Genomic DNA, 22,684 nt, shown 5'->3' on the forward strand with positions numbered 1-22,684 from the left:
TGTTGCCATTATAACATAAATCTAGTTACATGAATTATTGTTGAGTTATCTCCCTTCGTTTCTTGATATTTTTTTCATAATGGCAGGCGAAACAGTTACTTCTCAAATATTCATAAAATTTGATTCTTAGTTAAAAATAAAACTACTTGATCAATTTATATAATTTTTGTACTATGACATCTTCATTCCGCAATGGGCACATACACCATAAAGATTTGTCTATTTTCCATAATTTTTTTTTTTTTTATGAGATTGAATTCTAAAGAAGAACCTAAAAATGCGATTGTGTGTGAGATAGAGAGAGAGAAAGACAGAGAGAGAGAGAGAAATCATGTTTTCCTTCTAGAATACTGCTAGAGTAAGCTAATTTACTCAGGAACAGAATAGCGTCAAGTTTCTATATATTTTTGCATCTTTTCTTTCTTTATTTCTGTTTGACAATCTAAGAGAAAAAAAAAAAAGGATATTCAACCAACATGAGACCGTCTAAATTGTCTATATTCTTGTGAGCATCTTTGTACACTTTACTTCACCCAAGAACTCTGTACATCTGCATATTTAAAGCAATTCATCACTTATAGCGTGGCTGGAATGGATCAAAATCTTCTAAAGGCTGCAAATAAAAGAAAAATGAAATCTTTTAAAAATTCATGAAGGAAATTAAATTATAAAAGTACTTAATAGTATGTAGAACATATCTATTATACATAAAACGACTAAAATATATTTTTAAATCACAGAACACTTCTAAACTTCTGGTTATCTGTTTTGCTTAATAGTCTTTATCAAGGGAAATAACTTAACATTTATATGTTGAGACCTAATAGACAAAATTTTTTGATTTTACAAAGGGAGTCATTGCTTATCAAGGTCGAATGTAACTTTAGAATAAAGGTTAACAAGTGTAAAATGTTTTTGACTCCTAAGGGGGGTATGTGACAAATGGATTCGCCAATCATTTTTATAATCACCGGCTGTGCTAAACAACCAATTCAAAATTATTCAAAAACCCTTTCAAAATTATTATAAAAATTGTCAAGTTTTGGATTCAATCTGCCATCTTTGTTACTGCCAACCGCATTTGATTCTTAGCCGCCATCTTGGTTACTGCCAATTACTGATCTGAACTACGCCACCATCTTTGTTCAACATAATGTCTCAAAACTTAACAAGGCAAGACAACACTAATCGGTAGTGATGGAAATTTGGGAGAATTTGATTATTTAAGAGGACAACTCAACAAGAACTTGGTTACATTGCACTTGAAAGTGAACATGTTACAGTCGGCTGGGAAGCAGCCCCACAGTATTGTGATCAACAGACGAAGAGTTCTAGAAGAAAAAAATTTGCTCATGGAATTTTCGTTTAGTTTTAAGCACAGATAAAGAGATGGGGAAATTGTTGGCAGTGGTTATAACTAGACAAGTGTTTGTTGTGAATGTTTCACAGGAGGTCATAGATTGAAGCTCAGTCGAACATCTGCCATGGAACTAATGATAGAGCAGTGACAGACTCACAATGTCTCTTCTGCGAGCAAGAGGCTTCAAAACCCGTTTTGTATCCTGTCAAAGGAAAGCGTGCTCTGAGCAGCTCTTCCTCAGATAAGATTTGATGTACAGTATAATCTCAGGATACAGTGGCCCTGGGATACAGTTTTTTCAGGTTATGTGGAATACAATGTTTATCTGATCACTGGTTACGGTATTTGCCCTGCCTTACGGTATTATTTATGTTATTTGATTATATACATGTGTATTATGTACTGTACTTTGTTATTAATTTTTAATATGTACTGTATAAAATTTTGCTTAGGCCCCGCTATATGGCGATTTCACCTTACGATCTCAACCCTGGAATGGATTAATGCCATATCCCGGGGTTCTACTGTATAGATAAAAAATACAACTTTTATGTGTATTATTCACACTACCATTCTCACAACATTGCGACCCTGTCACATAATGAATACAAATGCCAAGTAATACTCAGTTATAAATGAGAATCTTCTGGAGGTTGAAGGTTCAATCTTCAGTGCGGGGTGATATCAATAATTACAAATTACTTATGATTTCTACCCAGTGCTGGTTGACAGAACAAAAGCAATCTACCTTAGTGGATTAGATTAAGAGTTCCTATTTACTTATGCAATGTAGTTATTCTTTTTCAACAGTGTTGTTACATTTGAACACTCAAACCCACATGCTGTATCCAAGACAGTAACAAAGGAAAACAAAAAGGAAAGAAATTCCACTCAACTTTTCCAGTTGAAAAATGCATTTATTCATGGTTTTTCCAGCAATGCATTGCATATTGTCCTAAAAGTCTCTCAGTTTATGTCGTCTGCCATGTAGTTAAAAGTCTCTCACCACCACAGACAAAACGTTCATGGCCCTCACCATGTGGTGCATTTTTTATCGCTTTCTTTTTTCTCTCTTCCTCTGCTATAACATTACATTGCACTGGCATGGTCATTTGCATATGTGTCTTATGCAACTGCTGCTGCTGCTACCAGCACTATCAGCTCAGTTACAATCTCCCTACAAGACCAAAGTTAGACACGAGGTTGGTTTTCAATGTGTGGAAAATCCAGCTCTTTAAAAAAAATTTCGATTGGAATAAAAAAAAAAAAATTGACTCAGTCTAGAAAGACTTCTTCTGTGACTAAAAATAGAATAGACTAAGTGTAAGCAAAAAGTTAAGGACGAATTAAATAGAGTTCTGTTCAAAATTCCATATAGATTCCCGAGTTTGACAAGATGGATCTGAAGAAGGGCAGAGGTTACATGAGTCGAAAGGTCATGAAAATAACATCCAAAATGAGAACAGTAGTTCGAACAATCCAAATTATCAAGCATCATCTCAAAAATTCAGAGACATAATATTCTAACTCAATTGTTTCATTCCTTCACAGCATTTAATCAAGATAAGAACAATAGTCCAAATAATACAGCAAGAATATAGTTGGCATTTTTTTACAATTTGTTATCCATCAGAGAAAGCAAGCAATTCAGTTCTGCTGATGAGATACTGTTACCACTGCTGAGAGACATCACTTTCCACTGAGCAACTATTTACATGTCAGCTATTTCTGTTGATAAAGATGAGAAAATTGTGAGGATTGAAAAATGCTCCATACAATGCTACATCATGTTGAACTGCTTAGATCAACTACGTGCAGGTAAGCTGTTTTTTAATATATTTTCTAAGTATTTAGTTCCTATATTGTAATTTAAAAAGAAAAGAAAAGAGAAATACATACACAAAAAATAAGTGAACCATAACTCCAAAAGTATTTGAATTGCATCTATGTGTATAGTGATTGCATAATTCAATCCAATAAATATTTCTAAAAAAGTACAAAATAAAAGTAACAGTAAAAATATCAAACATAGAGTGACCCACAAAAACTGCCACCTACAGAATCATTAATAAAATTCACAATACTTTATACAATAAATCATCTTTGGTACAGATAAACTTCAGATATTTTTTGTTTTTTTTAATAGGGAGTCACCAATTATCAAGGCCCAAAGGCCACTCAACAATAAGAGTTAATAAGTATACAGTGGTTGCCAGGATAACAGCATAGTAATCGTTAATGGTAGAAATTGAGTATAATTTGAATATTTAAGGGAACGGCTAAACAAGAACTTACTTACATTGGACTTGAAGATAACCATATTGTAGTCAGCAGGAAAGCAGGCCAGCGGAACAGAGTTCTACAGGTAAGCAGTTCTAGGAAAGATGCTTTGTTCATTGAATTTGTACTTAGGTTTAGGCACAGAAGGAGGAGTGGAGGGAGGGGGGGGCTGTTGATGGTGGTTGTACCTATTTACAATGCCTCCCCAAGGGACAGAGTTAGACACCAGGGTTGTTTTTAACGTGGAGAAAAGGTACAAAAATAAAAAATTGTCTCAGTCGTGAAGGACTGCTCCTTCACTGAAAGAGAACAAGAAATGGAAGTGCAGCATCTGAAGAACAGATACTACACTCTGATCTTGGCATGTTTAACAGTCATTGTTTTATTGCCATACAAAATGCAGGGACACTTTGGTGATAGCCTGATCAGTAATACGTCCCATCCAAAGTGTCTGTTGCAAACAAAAGAGAATAAAGAAAAGAAATAAAACATGGCTGCTGCTTTTCTTTATATACTGGCGATCTTGTCATCTCATATGCAAATGAGATGACTACGGTTTAAATATAAAAGAACTTGATCTTTCAGAAACTGTGTTGATCTGGGAGTTGAATTTTGGCGTAGCAAGTCTTGAGAGCAAGATGTTGAATTTAAATCACGGAAATTGTTAGTTGGAATTGCGGCATAATAAACACTTGATCATTTAACCTTAGTATTAATGATGAGACTATTCCAAAATTTTTTCCAATTCTGATACAATTACCAATTCCTTAAAATCACTAAATATATATTTACGGAGTTGTTTCTCTTTAGATTATCGTAAAAACTCATGTGATATATTTTCATGAACGTAAAAATACACTTGTGTGGGTGATCTATAAATTTTAATTTTGTTTGTAGATTAAAACCAATACACATTTACCATTTTATCTTTAGTAGCAGAAATGGAAAAGTAAGTTTTAAATAAAAAGCAAACCAAATAATAAAGAATTACAAGAATCATTTCTGGCATCGGAAAGTAGGCACAATTTTCTCTGATTTCGATATCTTAAAATGTTCCAAGTTTCTTGATTTCTGATTCCTCGTCCCAGCATTATACTTAGTATATACTGAGTTTATTTGTACCAAATATGGTTGGATTAGAAATTTTGTCACTCATTTCATGGGTGGGTGGCATTTAATTTGGGTCACCCTGTAATATAAAAATATATTTACCATTGTAGTTGGCGTCGACTTATTACGAGCGGAATTCATATCACGAGTGAAAGCATTAAATAAAAAGAATGCCCCTTTTAAGACGAGGGCATGAAGAGCATACTGTAAGATTAAGGAACCGATTCCTTTATAAAATCCAAAGACTCCTTCTTCTATGAAAATACTTTTGAAGCAATCTATAACTCCTTCATATTTAGTGTTGATTGGGATGACACCAAGCCCAGTATCTGTATTGTCAATGATTGTACGTGTGCCTTGAAGATAGAGGCGATGAAGGACCGTCTCCATTGGAAAAAGTAACACATTTGAAAGGAGGCCTCCAGTGTACTGAGCCAAAAGCTCTGGAAAACACGTTTGTTGCATGCTCACACCAGACATTTCCTACAAAGAAAGAAAAAAATTTAGTTATAGTCAGCTAATGTACTTCCCAACTTTAGGCATAGTGCTACCAGAAGCAGTGACAAGGTAAATCAGTTCTTTCCCTTTTTGAATGCACCTGTCATATCAAAGAACCTATTGTTGACTTTATATGCCAGGCCTTTCGGCTTGTGAGGTAATAAAACTTCTCAAATGCACTCATGATGCTAAGCTGTCTAAGGTTTTAGCTTCGATCGAAATCGCTTGTTCTTTCTTTCATTGCATCATTTTGATTATTGATACTTATTGAAGACATTCCGATACAAAACCTATCTAGGAACACTGCCAGGTACATAAAGCACCTTTGTGTGAAATTTCATAAAAATAGGCAGTCATTTTGGACTCCATAGGGAACGAACTCACACACAAAGTTTCTTAAATATAATTGTAGAGATAATCCAATGGAAAAAAAAAAAAAAAAAAAAACTATTTAGATATGATATAGATGATAAAAAATGGAGCTAAGAAATTAAAGACTTTAATTGATATTTAAACAAAATTTGAAACATATTTATTTTATTAAATTTTGTTTTTAAGTATTTTATATCCCAAAAGTTGAATAAAATATTTTGGAAAAAAAAAAAAAAAAATTTTTTTTTGCCATTCATATAATTTTCCTCTCTATAACTCAGATATTTTGTTAACTTTTTGATTCCATAAAAGAAATATGGTAAGCATTCCAAACAGAATACAACATTTAATGCATATTTCCCATAGGAATCTTTTTATTATAGTTCAAACTAAAGGTAATAGTGTTTTATTCGTTCTTCTTTTTTACTATTTTTTTTTTAGATTTTTTATTTGAAATTATACTGATTTTAGAAAATGAAAAATACTTCATATATATATTTTTTAAAAGTCATTTTTAATTTTATACATCGAAATTTATTTTTGTTTAGAATTAAATAAGATTAAAAATTATTTAAATGTTTTTTTTCTTTTTATATTAAAATATTTTTGTTTACAAGGTGTTTTTGTTTTAAATTTGACATTGTTTTCAAATATTTGAAAAAAAAATCAATATATCACCTAAAAAATATTCAGATTTATCTAATTTCATCCAAAAGTAACTGTTTTTTTTTTTCTTAGTGTTTTAACAATGAATTATTTTAAAGAATAGCAGGACGGGTACTTATTTGTATTAAGAAATATTAACTCCTCTATTCCTAATTAAAAAAAAAAAAGTACTTGTATAGTTTAATCAAGACATTAAAACATGAAAATACCGAAAAAAAATTTTTAATTATACGTATCCGTTATGGAACAAAGTTCTCCGAAAAAAAATTTCACTTAATTTCATCAAGTAGTTTTTTTTTTTTACAGCAAAAAAAAATTTGTTATGATACCGAGCAAAAGGTTTGATTTTTAGGAAGAAAAGCTAGTATTAAAGATGGGGAGGGAATGTCGGCACTTTACATGGAGTTATCTCCCCGTAGCATGTTAAAAATTTCCACAATGGCTGACTTCAACGTGTTCTCATAAAAACATGTTTTTTCCGCTGTAAAACAAAAACTACTCAATAAAATCAGGTGAAATTTTTTTTGGGGGGGGTCTTCAGTTCAAAACGGATACGTACAATATAACCTTTTTTCAATATTTTCATTTTTTTATGTCTTGATTAAACTGTACAAGTGCCAAAAAAAAAAAAAAAAAAATGAAGAACTAGATAAAATATGTTTTTGATAAAATTGATTTAAATTATATTTTTAATTCTTAAAACATGGCCCTATCTGCAACAGTTGATTATGGCAAAGCAGAATTAAATATTAAGCTTGAACGATTTTGATTACTTAACATCTAAAAATCATTTGCATTATTTTATACACAAGATGTAAATGTTTCTACTTTCTGAAATAAAAAAATGCAATAATTTTTGTTTCTACTTACTTGGTCTTGTTGTTCTGAATGAACAGCAGACATGACTGTATACTGAGCAATGGAAGTTATTATGTAATCAAGTAACCAATATGTTGCAGTCGGTAGCATTAGTTTGTAGATCGGAAGTAAACGTGTGGTCTGGGGCATTCCAATGCCCATCACTCTTGTAACACCTTCTTTTACACAGTCGAACAAACCGGGTTTCTCACCACCAATGTCACTCTTGAAAAAAAAAAAATGGTATTATAATTGTTAAAGTAGTTATCAGGAAACAAAGGGAAGACAAACAATTTCATTTCTATGTGATGGCAGTAGAAGATAGAGGGCTATAAAAATAGATCTATTAAATCCACTGTGACACTAAAAATGGTTATATATAGATTATCACTGAATAATATCCATTACAAACATTAATTTTGGAAAAGCTGACAAGATTAGAACAATGATGTCTTTTTTTTAACTGTGATTTCATCCGAAACAAGGTACAGTGCCATTTTTAAATAAGAGGATGCTATTTGTTACCAAATTTACATGGATACTATCTAGGGAATTGAGCTGCGAGATGGCTGTTCACATTACTAGATTGACTCTCAATCTAGGAAATTTTACAATATCATTTTTTCTTTTTTGTTAAATTATTTTATTTATATGAATATATTAAAATGAATTCAAATAGAAAATTAAATAGAATACATATATATATATTAAACAACAAAAGTCTTATTCCAAATTTCATGATGTTGACCATCTTACAATTTATTCCTTTAATTATGTTGACATTCACAATTCTTGACAGCAACTGTTTCGTCACACAAAATCATTCATTTAATCATTATATCAATCAATGAATCTATTCTACCCTTTATTCCGCAGAAGTCCATCAAAATAAAATAAAATATATTTGGGCATAATTACAAAATCCAAAAATTGGAAGAGAAGTTACAATTACCTTTTATTATGCCATTTTGAATTTAAAAGTCACTAAAATTTAGATTCCTGTATGAATAAATTGTAGTAATTTTGATATACACTAATAAAAAATATATTCTATTAAGTAATTGCATCTGTTGTCAAGAATTGTGAATGCCAATGTAATTAAAGGAATAAATTGTAAGATTATCAACATCATGAAATTTGGAATATAGGCTTTTGTCATTTGTTTGTAATATGCTCTGTATTTACATTGAGCTTCATAAATTAAGGATTAGTATTAAAAAAAAAAAAAAAAAAGGTGAAATATAATTGAAAAAAAATCATATTTCCACATATGTTTACATTTTAAAAACACAGAAGAGTTGAAAATGTTAATAAAACCTATTTTGGTGCCAAAAGATTTTTTCAATAAATCAAACATAAATCAAATACTTAAGTTGATACCTACCATCTTCAGTGAATTATTGTGTGATATTATTGAAACCCCAACCTGGGTGTTGGGAGGTGAGAGAAAAACAAAAGAAAAATAACAAAAGAAAACGAAATAGGTTTATCACGGACACAAAGATGTGGAAGCTGGGATTTGTGGAAAGACATTAGATAGTAATTTGTTCATCAATATACACAAAAAGCAATTGAAATAGCAAGCAAGATCAGTCAATTATTTTAGGATAAAGGACTGGACAGAGGATCAGTCAATATATTTTAAAGTTAGTGTGTAGGCAGTTTTTAAGTGCAGTTGTAATTAAATTGTAACAGATGGCAGGAACAAAAGAATCTGGGATATATTTAGGATTGGCAAGGAGTTTAACAACAGTCAAACTGACGGCAGTTACCAGTGGGACACAGTTAAAACTCAGTTGAAGGCAGTTGGTGGCTAGGAGGTCCCCAGAAAGAGATCAGCAAGATTGGACTTGAAGCCAAATGAGAGTAAGTAGATTAGGCTGAGAAGAAATTTGTTGGGGACTGACACAACCAAACAGCTATCAACAGACAATGCTACACGATGGTATCACACACACACACACACACACCTAGAGCTAAACTGATTTACATCAAGTACTCGTATTGTTTTATTGTGGTGAAATCATGAAGGTGATTAAACTACATATTTTTTTTTCTTTTCATAGTCAATTGATAATGACAAATGCTGACAACAAACAACCACAAGTTCTCTTGTTAAATAGAGACTATATATATAAATGTCTATTCCAAGTGCAGATATCACACTGATACATGTTATAATTATGTGGTTAAAACAGTCAAGTGTTAACTGTTCTACATTTGCCCTGATAGATGCATTTCCAAGTAACAATTTCCAAGGTTTTTCTGTTGTCAAAACTCACTACTCCAATATCCAAATCCAAAATTGACCTAATCTCTGAAAAATCAGTCTTTATTTCAAACTGGAAGCATCTCATTTGTCATATTAGGTGACAATATCGCAAGCATAGAAAGAGAAAAAGGCAGTAATTTTTTTTCTTCATTCTTTTTGTCTGCACAATAACCTATAGGCTACACAAAAACAAGTTTTATCAATTTTAAAAGGCGTTTAATCATAGAAGACTAACTTATCTTGCCTTTGGTAGCATTTTAAGACCACAAATTAATAATCCTGCACCTTAAAGACACCTGAGACTTTAAAAAAATTAGAAAACATTTATGAAGCCAACTTTGGTATCAAAAGATTTTTTTTTTTCAATGAATTAGATTAATAAAATATTTCAGTCAATACCGATTATATTCAACGAATTATAGACACTTTTTTTCTTTTATAATTTTTGTTTTAAGTTTTAAAATGAAAACTATTTCATAAACATAAATTTTAAAACATAATGTAAAACGGTAAAAAATAATATTTATATATCATGTCATGAGTTTACAAATAACCTACTTAAATCAGAATCTTCATAGTTCAGTCTTGAGAGTAAATGCATACTCCCTGTAAGAGTGGGGTTTACACATGTAATGGTGAAACAAGGGTTTCACAATCCTCAACAGCACCTCTCCTGAATTGGCACTGCTTGATCCTAGTGGCAAGAGAAGTCCAGAACAACTGGAGATAATGCTGAAATAATCAGTCAGCACATACAGCACCTGGTATTCCCAAATGGTTACCCATTTAATACCGATCAATCTCAATGTTGCTTAACTTCAGTGATCTAAAGAAAATGAGCATGTCAGTGTGAGTATGCGATATAATCATAAAACCTAATTAATATAGTAGTTAACTACATATAAACACCCATGTAAATGCAGGTGAAATGCTCCTTAGCCCTGCTAGAGATGGTGTCACAAAAGCACTGGTTCTCATCACCTCGTTGTTTAACTCATTTATGAGTATGGTCTTTGAAAAAAGATTTTACTTACCTGTACAGTTTCAATAAGAACTGCAGCCAAGAAAGGTGTGTTGACTGCAAAAGAAATGCTGAAAACACAAAAAGCAGAAAACCTTAAAATAAATATTATTCGGATTCCTTAATACAAACAAACTGATACTTTAGATTACTATTCTTATCTTGAACGTTATTCTCACAATATTTTAGCCAATGTAATCTGCAACCTTCTTAAGTTGCATCTTGTCAAATACTAGAATCTATCTAACCCAGGAATCTACACAAAATTTCAACGAGAAAAAAATGTCTGCATGAGGTATATACTTGGGATGTAAAAAAAATAGTGTGCACCAAAAATCATGTAAATTGATCAAGTAGTTTTATTTTGAAATAAGAAAATCAAATTTTATGGCTAAACTATGAGCAACAATCTTACAACACCATCTTGAAATTAGTCTGAAGGAAAAAAGGAGAGAAATCTAAATCGAGATTTTAGAAAGGCTGATAAAATTCAACTTTGCTTAAAAAAAAAAAAAAAAATTATTTTTACTGTTTTATAACAAAAAAAAGAAAAGAACCTCTTTGAATTGATAATGAACAAGACTAATTGAATGCAAAATATCAACAGAAGAAAAGTTGTTTATTATAAAAATTCCTAGTGATATTTTTTCTTTTTATTTATAAACTAGTGTGAGTGCCCGGTATTGCCTGAGTGTTTGCAGGTGTGAGTTGAGAAAAAAAAAAAAAGTGTTAGTAGACAGGCAGGCTCAAACCCGTGACACGAAGGTGGAAAAGAAAGTAAAAGAAAACCTGAACTCTTACCACTACGCTATAATGCCACAGGAATTGAAAAGCATTCAAATTTAGCAATGTCAATCAAAAAGTTGTCAACTCAGTGATAATTAAGTTGAGAATCATAGGAGTTGGCGCAGAAATGAAAGTGGCTTTTAAACCTGGCCTGGGACCAGTCAAGCTTTCCACTTTATCGTGGTATTTGTTTCCACACAAAGTCATTCCCCCAGAAAAGGGGTAATTCTGACAGCATCAAAATGAATAGCAATTGTCTGATATAAAGGGTTTCCCTGACATTTATCAAAGCTAATTGCTTTCAAGACGTCCCAGCATGAAAGGCCAGGCGCCGTACCTCGCTCCAATTAGGTTCACTTTATTTATATGAAAAAGCCAAACAAACACGCGAAAGGATGGAATAGAGGGAATTTTTTAAAAGTCGATGTAAATAAATGTAGATATAACGTGCGTTCGCAAATAGTAGATATTATAATCTAGGGAGTATATAAAAAATTCTACAAAATAGTAACGTGGTCGAGAGCCCCTGTCCCCAAGCCTTTCTTGGACATACAAAAAACGTGCGCGCCACTTTTGCCTTTTTTATATATATATATATATATATATATATATATATATATATATAGGGTGTTTTCAGTTAAAGTATTTCTGTATATTCATCAAAAAATAATATATATATATATATATATATATAATGAAATACATGTGAAAATTAATTTAAAAAAATAAAAAGATATATCTGCTTGTATTTTGAAAGAGAAAGTTTCATACAATTTTATTGGATTGACACTCACCTTTTCAAGAGAAGGTGTTCAAGATACTTCTTTAGTGAACAGTGGGCAGATATCTCTCTGCAAAAGAATTTTGTTTAAAATTGTGAAAATAGGAATATTTCATATTCTATTTTTACGTTTTTATAGTGTGTTTGGATTTCTTTTCAAAACAGACGGTTGACATTTTGTTGTGTTTTCTTGTGTACACGTGAAGGTTAGAAATAAACAAAACAAAAAGTTAAGAAACAGTATATATATATATATATATATATTCTTGTAGAAATGGTTAGTCAAAAACAAATATAAGAAGGATGTAAGGAACTTTATACGTAAAAGGAAGTGAAAATATGTAAATACTCTTGAAAAGCTATATTAAATGTCTCAAAAAAAAATCAGAAAAGAACATGCATTGCCAGGGTAAACAAAAAGATATATGCAAGGGCAATGTATAAATGCAAGTTACTTTGATGATATCCGAGAACTATAGCCGTGACCAGTAAAGCGAGTCACAATGGCTAATGAACAAGTGTCCGATCATTATATTTTAAGACTTTAAAACTAACCAACTTTAAATATATTGTATCTGTTGCAAGAGCGTTCACCCAGACAGAGTTGATCCAGTTTCTTCTCGCTTGCACTATATCTTGAATCATGGCTGTTCATGCATAGCAGTTAAGGGAGTCCATACAAAGATTGGTCTGAGAAGCCATCTGCGATCCAAGCACTGAGGAAAGAGGAAACTGAAAATCTCGGATACGAGAAATTGGCTGTCGCTGACGACAAAGATGAGCTTCTAGGGCACCTTTGATCGATCCTCATGCACATAGCACTATATGATGCATCTTAAAGCACTCTTCTGCAGCTACAGGCTGTAGTTAGCCTCTCTATAGTGAATGACAAAGTGTTCTAACTTTCATGAGATAACCCTGTTAGTGAGCATGGGCATAGACATGGCAGATATAGAAGAGTTAAACTTTGATAAAAATCTCCCTTTACAATCATTATAGTTCTTGTGGAGATCATTGACAAACAGAAGCCTTGGGAAAGAGAACATAGAGGAAAATTCCAAACAGCATCTGTACCAGAAACAAATGATTATTTTTTGTTTTTCTTTTCCCGTGTCTGTTTAATAATCTACGGCACACGGAAGTATCTAAATTGAATAGAACTGAAGATTCTTCTCTTATATAAATTCCCATGATACTTATTTCCCATGACAGACACAATATACAAAAAATACGACTTAGGACAATTGACAATTTCAAACATTGCAATTCTTAGATTCAAAACAAATCTTGAAAATCCTATAATTGTATTGTTTGCTAAACAGAAGACAGTGCACATAACAGGTTTGATTGGAATTCACAAGTAAAGCAAGATAAAGAGAAAGAAAACTGGATGGATTGTGCCAACAACAGAATCCTCTTGGTTGAAATTTATTTTGGTAAATATAAAGTGAAAGAATGAGAACTTACTTTGGCAGCCATGTTGTCTCATCGATGATAGTTTCCGTGCCTAGCAACAATCCTTTAACAACAAATGTACTACCAACTCCTTTCCATAAGGCAGCAAATCCCTGGACATGGTTAAAAAAATAATCAAAGATACAAGAACAAAAGCATTTTGCATTATGTAATCTAAGAAAGTCTACATTTCTAGTGTCCATTTATTTCCAATACAGTTAAAAAAAAAAAAAAAAAAAAGGAGGGAGAAGGCAAGTCAATAAAAAAACTAACTTTACAAGTGTGGACTTACTGGCTAATCTGTTCAATGACAAATGCCAATATGATATTAAAGCACATCATTTTATTATTAAAAAAAATAAATAAAAAAATAATACCACTATTTAATATGGCATACAAGAAAGAAGCATTCCCATTCAGAAAAACATTTCTACTAGATATTTTATTTATTTTATGCTTTTTAGAAAGAAATTTCTTACCTGCTTTTGTTGAAGATTCATAATAATTTGAAACATGGTGAATGGAGTCAAATGATAAGATTTCGCATTATAATGAACCTGAAAATAAAAATCCAAATGACGGCTTTCACAAACAAAACTTGTTATTTATCTCATTTTAAATACAGTGGAACTTTGGTTTTTGAACATAATTTGTTCTGAATAGCTGTTTGAAAACCGAATCACATGTTCCCATTTAAAAAATCATGTTAAAGAGATTACTTTGTTCCAAAGCACCAGATGCATATTTACCCAAATTTTTTTTATGGTCCCTTAACTCCACTAAACCAGTGTTGCCACTTTTAATTAAAAAAAAAAATTGCCTGTGAAATAAACACAAATTAGTTAATTCGATATTCATATAGACTTATTTTTTTCAGGTATTTAATGGGTCAAAATGCAAAATTATTGAGTATCAGTTATGGCTTTTAATATAAAATAATATAAAGCCTTATTTTATAAAACTATATTCAGTGAACATTTTATGAATTAAAACTATTTCTAGTGCATGTTTTAACTATTATACTACACATTTTGTAATTCTTTTTTATTAATTTTAGCAAGTATTTAAAAATATAGGTTTAAAGACAAAAAAAAAAATTTTTTTTAATAAAACCCCAGATCTGGATTTAAAAACTCAGGAGTGACAACCCTGCACATACCTGTTAATGTTTAATCAATCGATATACTTTACTTGCTGTCAGCATAATTTGGGAATCAAATTCAGTCAGAAAATCAGAGCCATATCATACTTTAATTTCCTGTATGAAATCCTTCCAGATCCAAGATGTTCACAAAGCAAGGTTTGATATCAAAAGCATTTTCACTCATTAATAGAATGTGAGTAAAGTGAATGATTTCATATCACATATTAGTTATTGGTAACACACATTTGAAGTTACAGTTAAATATGAATTGATCATTCAATAGGTGTGATTTATAGATTTTGACCATAGTTTATTGCGTTTCACCTTATTTGCAGGTAGATCTCTAATTAGCTTGCTTAATCAAGGATTTAAAGTTAGATTTCAGTTGCTGACAGATTTTGTAGAGTGGAATTGTGTAATGTGGTATTTGATTAGATAAAGGCATTTATATCATTGTAGTGGAATGATCTAGCCAGAATCAATTTATAACTAAAGAAATATCGAAATAGTTAAGTTGAATTAAATATATTTCACACAAGAATGGTTGTCATCCTATTCTTTATGAGAAACATATCCATCGCAACATTAGCCCATGAGAAAGAAAGGCAAACATCATCTACACTTTTCCATTGAAATTATTTATCTCCTGCATGTAAGTACAGTCGGGAAAGCAGGAACCTGGTAGGGAATTCCAAAGTTTAGCAGTTCTAGGGAAGAAACTATTAGAGTAAAAGGCTTTCTGGCATCTGGGGGATCTCTACTGTTTAGGGGTGGGATTTTGCTGCTTGTTTGGGTTTGTCGGGGGTATTTACATTAAAGGATACAAGAGCTTGTAGTTCGTCAGAGCATATACTATTAAAATACTTGTACTTCCTTTATTATGAGTTGCGTCTGGCCAGATCATTTCCATAGAGGGGTACAAGTTCCTCTCTCTATCCAGACTTTACATGCGTGTCCTCATCAAAGCTATCTTCAGCAACTGATCCCTCACTTTAAATCTTTCTAACTTGCACGATTAAACCAAACAATCAGACGTCAGATGAATCTGGATACACACAGTAAATTATATCTAAAGCTAATTTCAAAAGCTTATTATCATTGCTGTTGGTTTGAGCTCAGACACAGGCCAACAAATATAGAATGAAGGACACATGTAATAGATAGATCTTACCTCCTGCACTGTAAGCGACATAGGATCATCTGTGCTTTGCACAGAGGCTCTGAATGTCATGAGATGTGTGGGAAGGGTAATTTAACCAGCAGAGAGTATTTTATTTCAACAGATAAAACACTCATTATCCTAAATGGTGACGTTCTTGAAGAATTTGAGTTTTTCAAATATCTTTATGTCATCAATCATTAGAATCACAGATGAAGGCGGAGCTGAAAATAAAAGCATAAATTGACTTTGCACGTTATAACTTTGCATAAACTCAATTCCTGGCTCTGGTCAAGATCTGAGATAAGGTGCAACATCAAAGTAAAGATCCATTCAAGGGTGCTAATGATCCTCCTTTATGACAGGAAGTCCTGACCAATGAGAATGGAAACACAAGGCGATTGGAAACTTTTGATTACCAATGTTTGCGTTGCATGCTCTGTGTCAAGCAAGAAAAACCACAGTATGTTCGCACTGCAAAATTAACTCCTTCAGACTCGTCATCCTCATGAGATGTTTGCACTGGCTGCATCAACCGGGAGAGTTCATCCACAAAACAATTGCCTCAGCTTCGTTGAACAGCAAGTAGCTAGAGATCATCCAACTATTGACCTAAAATTGTCAAGCTTAGTCAGTTTCACGAGAGATGCAGTGGTGAGAATGATAAAGCTGGCGGAACCCACTTCAGATGAAGACTGGTTCAAGTATAAGTAGACTAATTTGCATGGTGATTCTGACATACAAGCAATCGTTTGCACTGAGGTAGAATAAAATGATAATGAAAGGATTGATGACAGTGATGACTGAAAAGAAATTTTGCCTATCTTGAAAGTTTGAACCAGCATTGTTTTTTTACAACATAATAAAAAATATCAGTTTGGCTTTCTAATACTGTTTGTATGATATTTTCACCCAACACAAAGAACTGGTTTTCAAAATCGTAATGAAAAATATGTTGGTTATTTATAATCGATCATAAACTTACCTGACATTGTCTACGCAATACAATGCAGGGATGCGACAGTAATTTTTCAGCAAAAAGACTAAAAAAAAAAAAAAAAAGAAAAAAAAAAAGGAAAATAATTGAAATTCAATCGCAACTACATTTAATATATACAGGGACTATCAAAAAATTCCACTTATGAAATTCATAATTTTTTTGTGCAATCCAACCATATTATGTACTAATAAACTTCAGTCAATGCTTACCTTGTGTCGGTTAACTGGAAGGAAAACAAAAAAGTTACAAAGGCAATCCAACTTTCTAATGGATTTCCAGCACTATCACTTTTTCTATGCAAATCAACTTCCTTCTTTCCATCCTTTCTTTTATCTCAGTTGGTCTCCATATATGCTAATTAGCTCTTCATATATGAAGATCAGACACAACTATATATGGGTGGCATTCAATTTGGTTCGCCTTGTTTAAGAAAGAATATTTCAAATTAAGTCAGAGTCTATCAAAATTATTAATTAGAATTGTTTTTAATAAATAATGTTCCATCTTTGTGGATTAATTCATGAATTATTATGTAGCTTTTATAAAGGGCATAAGTAAAAGTTTTGAATTAGTTACAGTAAAAAAATTACAGTTCAACTACATTATAATAGCAAAATTTGCAATTTTAAATATTGAATTTCAAGACAAACCAATGGTCTCTACTTAATTGTTATATAACAGTAATGAATATATCCAAAAATTATGAAAAACAATATGGTAGATTGGTTGTTTGGTTGTTTTTGTTTTACGGCATATCAACCCTTTTCGGGTTATTTAATGCCGAATCCAAAGATTTTGAAGAAAATTTTTTTTAATAGAGTATATTTGTTGTTTTCACGTCGGTTTCTATTTAACCCATAGTTGGGACCCTAACAGGTACTACCAATCCAGGTCAGAGTGGACCTGGGAGCAATGGTAATTAAAGGGTGGCTCCACACTCCCCAAAGCCCACAAGCTGGGGCCTCACCACTGGATATAGTTTAAGGGCATATCCAGGACCCCCATTTACTTCACAAGATCTCCAGCTATGGTATAGCTGGAAATGTCTTCTCAATTATTAAATCATTTCTCTCTGATAGGTTCATAAGTGTAGTAATTGATGGGCAAAAATCAGAAGCTCACAGTATAAATGCTGGAGTCCCTCAGGGGTCCATCCTGGGCCCAACTCTTTTCCTGATCTACAGTAATGATTTTCCAAATCACATCCTTACATCATTCGTAGACATTTTTGCTGACGACACTACCATCTATGGTAGCACATCTAAGACAGTAAACGACCAAGTTCTCTCAGATTCTCTCTCCTCTGATCTTGATCACGTTGTACAATGGGGAAAGGAGTGGCTGGTTACTTTTAATGCATCTAAAACCAAGCTTCTATCTTTACATCATCAACGTTCTGATCCCCATCTGGCATCAATCAAAATGAATGGCTCTCGTCTTGGGGAGGCCTCAAGTTTTGACAAGCTTCTGGGCTTGACCTTTACTCCTGATCTTAAATGGAATACGTACATCAAATCTGTTGCGAAGGCCGCTGGAAAAATGGTCGGATCCTTCTATCGATCCAGTAGATATCTCACTGCTGATGCAATTCTCTATCTATATAAGAGCCAGATACGTCCAAGGATGGAATACTGTTGTCACATATGGGCAGGAGCTGCTAGAAAAGACTTGTCCTGCCTTGATAGGGTTCAAAATAGACTTCGTGGCCTGGTGGGAGATGTCCTTTTCTCTTCGCTGCAACCTCTATCTCACAGAAGAGATGTTGCGAGTTTGCTTGATCGTTATTTTCATGGGAAGTGTTCGACTGAGCTTCAATCTATGGTCCCCCCTCGCCAAACTTTCACAAGAAACACTCGACTAGCTGAAAACATTATCAATAATTTTCCCCACTCTTTATCTGTGCCTAAACCTAAACATAGATTCCATGATCAAAGCTTCTTTCTTAGAACTGCACGCCTGTGTAATTGTCTTCCGTTTTCCTGCTTTCCAGCTGTCTATAATATGGTTGTCTTCAAGTCCAACGTAAACAAGTTTCTGATCAGCCGTTCTATATAAGTTAACAAATTTACCGAACTTCCATTACTATCGATTACTATATTGTCCTTTTGACTACTGTACACTCTTTAACCCTTATCCTTGAGTGGCCTATCGGCCTTGATAAGTGGTGACGCCTATGTAAAAAAGAAAAAAAAAAAAAGGATCAGTACTATGTACTTTTCACTATGCTCATAACACCTTACTACCTTAGTTTTACTGCCTCTTCCTGTTTTACACCCTAACAAAGTCAGGAGAAGCTAAAATGTTATAAAATTCGGAATTAGTGTCTTATACATATGATTCACATTTCATCAAAATTGGACATACGTATTTGAAGATTTAAGCGAGTTCTGTCTCCATCCACTATTTAGAGGTGGCAGCAAAGCAGATGATATAGAGATTCAAAACCATTTCCATTGTTTTCTCCAGAAATATAGATTTTAAATTTCATAAAAATAGGACATAAATTTTAAGGGGATCATGTCTTCATAGCCCATTAGGGTTGCACTTTTTTTTAACAAAGGAGTCATCACTTAACAAGGCCTGGAGGCCACTCGGGGATAAGTGTTAATGAGTATACAATAGACAATGGGACAATATCGTAGGAATCGTTATTAGTGGAAATTTGGTAAATTGGATTACTTTAGGGGATGGCTCATCAAGAACTTGTTTACGTTGGACTTGAAGGCGACCATATTGTAGTCAGTTGGAAAGCAGGAAAACAGAACAGAGTTCCACTACGTTTAGGTTTAGGCACAGATAAAGAGTGGGGGGAAACTATTGATAGTGGTCTTAACTAGACAAGTTTTCATGAAATTTAAGCCAGAGGGGACCATAGATTGAAGTTCAGATGAGCACTTGCCATGAAAATAATGATAAAGCAGAGACAGGCTAACAATGTCTCTTCTACGAGAAAGCGGTTGCAGGGAAGAGAAAAGTGCATTTCCCACTAGGCTATGAAGTCCATTTTGAACTCTGTCAAGGCAGGATAAGCTGCTTCTAGCAGTTTCTAGCCAGATGTAGCAACAGTATTCCATCCTTGGGCGTACTTGGCTCTTGTACAGATAGAGAATTGCATCAGCAGTGAGAGATCAACTGGAACGGTAGAACGATCCCATCATTTTCCCAGCAGCCTTGGCAACGGATTTGATATATGTGTTCCATCTCAGATCAGGAGTAAAGGTCAGACTCAGAAGCTTGTCAGAACATAGTGCTTCCCCAAGACAAGAACCATTCATTTTAATTGATTTCAGACAGGGATCAGAGTGTTGATAATGTAAAGATAGAAGCTTGGTTGGAGATGCATTAAAAGTAACCAGCTACCTCTTTCCCCATTGCACCACATGCTCAAAATCAGAGGAGAGATAATTAGAGAGAACTTGGTCATTTATGACCTTTGATGTGTTGCCATAGATGGTAGTATCATCAGCATAAATGTCTACGAATGATCTTAGGATGTGATTTGGGAGATCATTGACGTAGATCAAGAAGAGAGTTGGACCCCTGAGGGACGCCAGCATTAATACTGTTAGTTTCTGATTTCTGTCCATCAACCATTATTCTTATGAATCTATCAAAGAGAAATTATTTAATAATTGAAAAGACATTTTCAGCTATACCATAGCTGGAGATTTTGTGGAGTAGACATTTATGGATGCCCTATCAAAGGCCTTTGATATGTCAGTAGCAATTGCCCTAGAAAGGAAGCCTCTGTCGAGAGATTCACCAATCCTTTGAGATATAACTGTAGATCTAGCAGAACAGAAACCATATTGCATGTCACTGAGGAGGCTATTTTTACTGAAGTGGTTGACTACTACTCTATTTAACAGATTCCAGCAACTTACTCATGACGCACAGGAGATTGATTGGTCTGCATTGAGAAAGAGATGACCGATCACCTGAATTTTTGAATACGGAATATACTGATAAGGTTTTCCAAGTTGTTGGGAAGCAATTCTCCTTTCCATTGTCTTGTCCAGTTAATTTTTACATAAGAATACACTTTTAGATTTTATGTAGATGCTCTAATCTTTCTTTAGAGAACATTCAAACATCACATACATTAAATTTTATATAGAGAGAGTGCAATGGTGTAACATTGCATATATATATATATATATATATATATATATATATATATATATATATATATATACACACACACTTTTTTTTTTTTTACATAAAAAAAAAAAAAATAAGACCGTAATGCCAAAGATATTCTTTTGGAGGCCATTTGTACATCATCACCATCTACTGAATCATCCTTACTAAAGTTGAGATTTTTTAATGACCATTATTTTAGAATTTAAAGTGGGGAATAAATTTTGTATGTAATTTAAATCTAAAAATGGTCCTTCAATTTAGAACCATTCTAGCATTTTAAGGCAGCTGACATTTTTTTTTTACTACTAAACCCTTAATCCAAATGACTGTTAGGATTAGATTAAAAGATCATAACGAAAATGAATTTCTTGAGTTTTTTTTTTTTTTTTTTTGCAAGAATAGCTCCTACTTTGTATCTTATACAGTCATTCAACAGAAAAATTTGTATAATAAATAAATACAAATAAAATGTAATATTGATTTTGAAAGAATTTCAAATATCTGATACAAATAAGTGCTCTGAAAGAGTTAATTATCGTGCACAAAACTTTTTTTTTACATAGCAGTCACCACTTATCAAGGCCCAGAGGCCACTCGAGGATAAGGGTTAAAGAATGTACAGTATCAGAATCATAGTAATCATTAGTAATGGAGATTCGGTGAATTTGTTAACTTAAGTGGAACGGCTCATCAAGAACTTGTTTGCATTGGACTTGAAGATGGCCATATTGTAGTCAGCTAGAACGCAGGCAAACAGAAGACAGTTCCACAGACATGCCGTTCTAAGAAAAAAAATTTGTTCATGGAATCTACGTTTTGGCACAGATAAAGAGTAGGGGAATTTATTGATAGTGTTTTCAACTAGACGAGTGTTTCTCATGAAAGTTTGGCAAGGGGGACCATAGATTGGAGCTCAGACGAGCACTTGCCATGAAAATAACAATAAAGCAGAGACAGGCTTGCAACGTCTCTTCTGTGAGAAAGGGGTTGCAGGGAAGAGAGTACTCCGTTCCTGGACATACCTGATTATTATTATTATAATTATATAGGTAGAAAATTGCATCAGCAGTGAGATATCTACTGGATCGATAGAAGGATCCCACCATTTTTCCAGCGATCTTGACAACGGATTTGATGTACGTGTTCCATTTCAGATTGGGAGTAAAGGTCAAGCCCAGAAGCTTGTCAAAACATGAAGCCTCCTCAAGATGAGAGCCATTCATTTCAATTGATGCTAGATGGGGATCAGAGTGTCGATGATGTAAAGATAGAAGCTTGGTTTTAGATGTATTAAAAGTAACCGGCCACCTCTTTCCCCATTGTACCACGTGCTCAAGATCAGAGGAGATAGAATCAGAGAGAACTTGGTCATTTACGGTCTTTGATGTGCTACCATTGGTAATAAGAGGAGACAATATAAAATGGAGAATAACTAAAATGAAAATACTCCATTGAATTTAAAAAGCACTATCTTTTTTTTTTCTTTTTAAACATTTAAAAAAGCTTTTCAATGAAAAAAAATTATATATCAATCTATAGTCCCCCCCCCTCACCAAGCTTTCATGAAAAATACTCATCTAGCTGAAACCACCGTCAATAATTTCCCCCACTTTTTATTTGTGCCTAAATCTAAAACGTAGATTCCATGAACAAAGTTTCTTTCTTAGTAATGCACACTTATGGAACTCTCTTCCGTTTGCCTGTTTTCCAGCTGACTACAATATGGTCGTCTTCAAGTAATGTAATTCAAATTTCCACTACTAATGATTACTACGATAT

The 22,684-nt window shown here is 33.0% G+C and overlaps 1 protein-coding gene across 1 annotated transcript in view; it reads right to left on the minus strand.

The window, feature by feature from the left end:
• Positions 1-402: 402 nt before the first annotated feature.
• Positions 403-22,684, minus strand: part of LOC145267086 (mitochondrial outer membrane protein SLC25A46-like) — a 36,834-nt gene continuing 14,552 nt past the window's right edge. Inside the window, exons 3-10 of the mRNA XM_080123071.1 lie at positions 16,748-16,805; positions 13,939-14,016; positions 13,472-13,572; positions 12,018-12,074; positions 10,451-10,508; positions 7,157-7,369; positions 4,853-5,233; positions 403-613 (exon numbers count right to left, since the gene is read on the minus strand). Coding sequence (XP_079979197.1) covers positions 572-613; positions 4,853-5,233; positions 7,157-7,369; positions 10,451-10,508; positions 12,018-12,074; positions 13,472-13,572; positions 13,939-14,016; positions 16,748-16,805 — 988 coding nt within the window. The 3' untranslated portion in view covers positions 403-571. The remainder of the gene's footprint in view (positions 614-4,852; positions 5,234-7,156; positions 7,370-10,450; positions 10,509-12,017; positions 12,075-13,471; positions 13,573-13,938; positions 14,017-16,747; positions 16,806-22,684) is intronic.

The sequence above is a fragment of the Euprymna scolopes genome, chromosome 4 (genome assembly GCF_053919585.1).
Source record: "Euprymna scolopes isolate OS-2025 chromosome 4, ASM5391958v1, whole genome shotgun sequence".
Lineage (NCBI taxonomy): Eukaryota > Metazoa > Mollusca > Cephalopoda > Sepiida > Sepiolidae > Euprymna > Euprymna scolopes.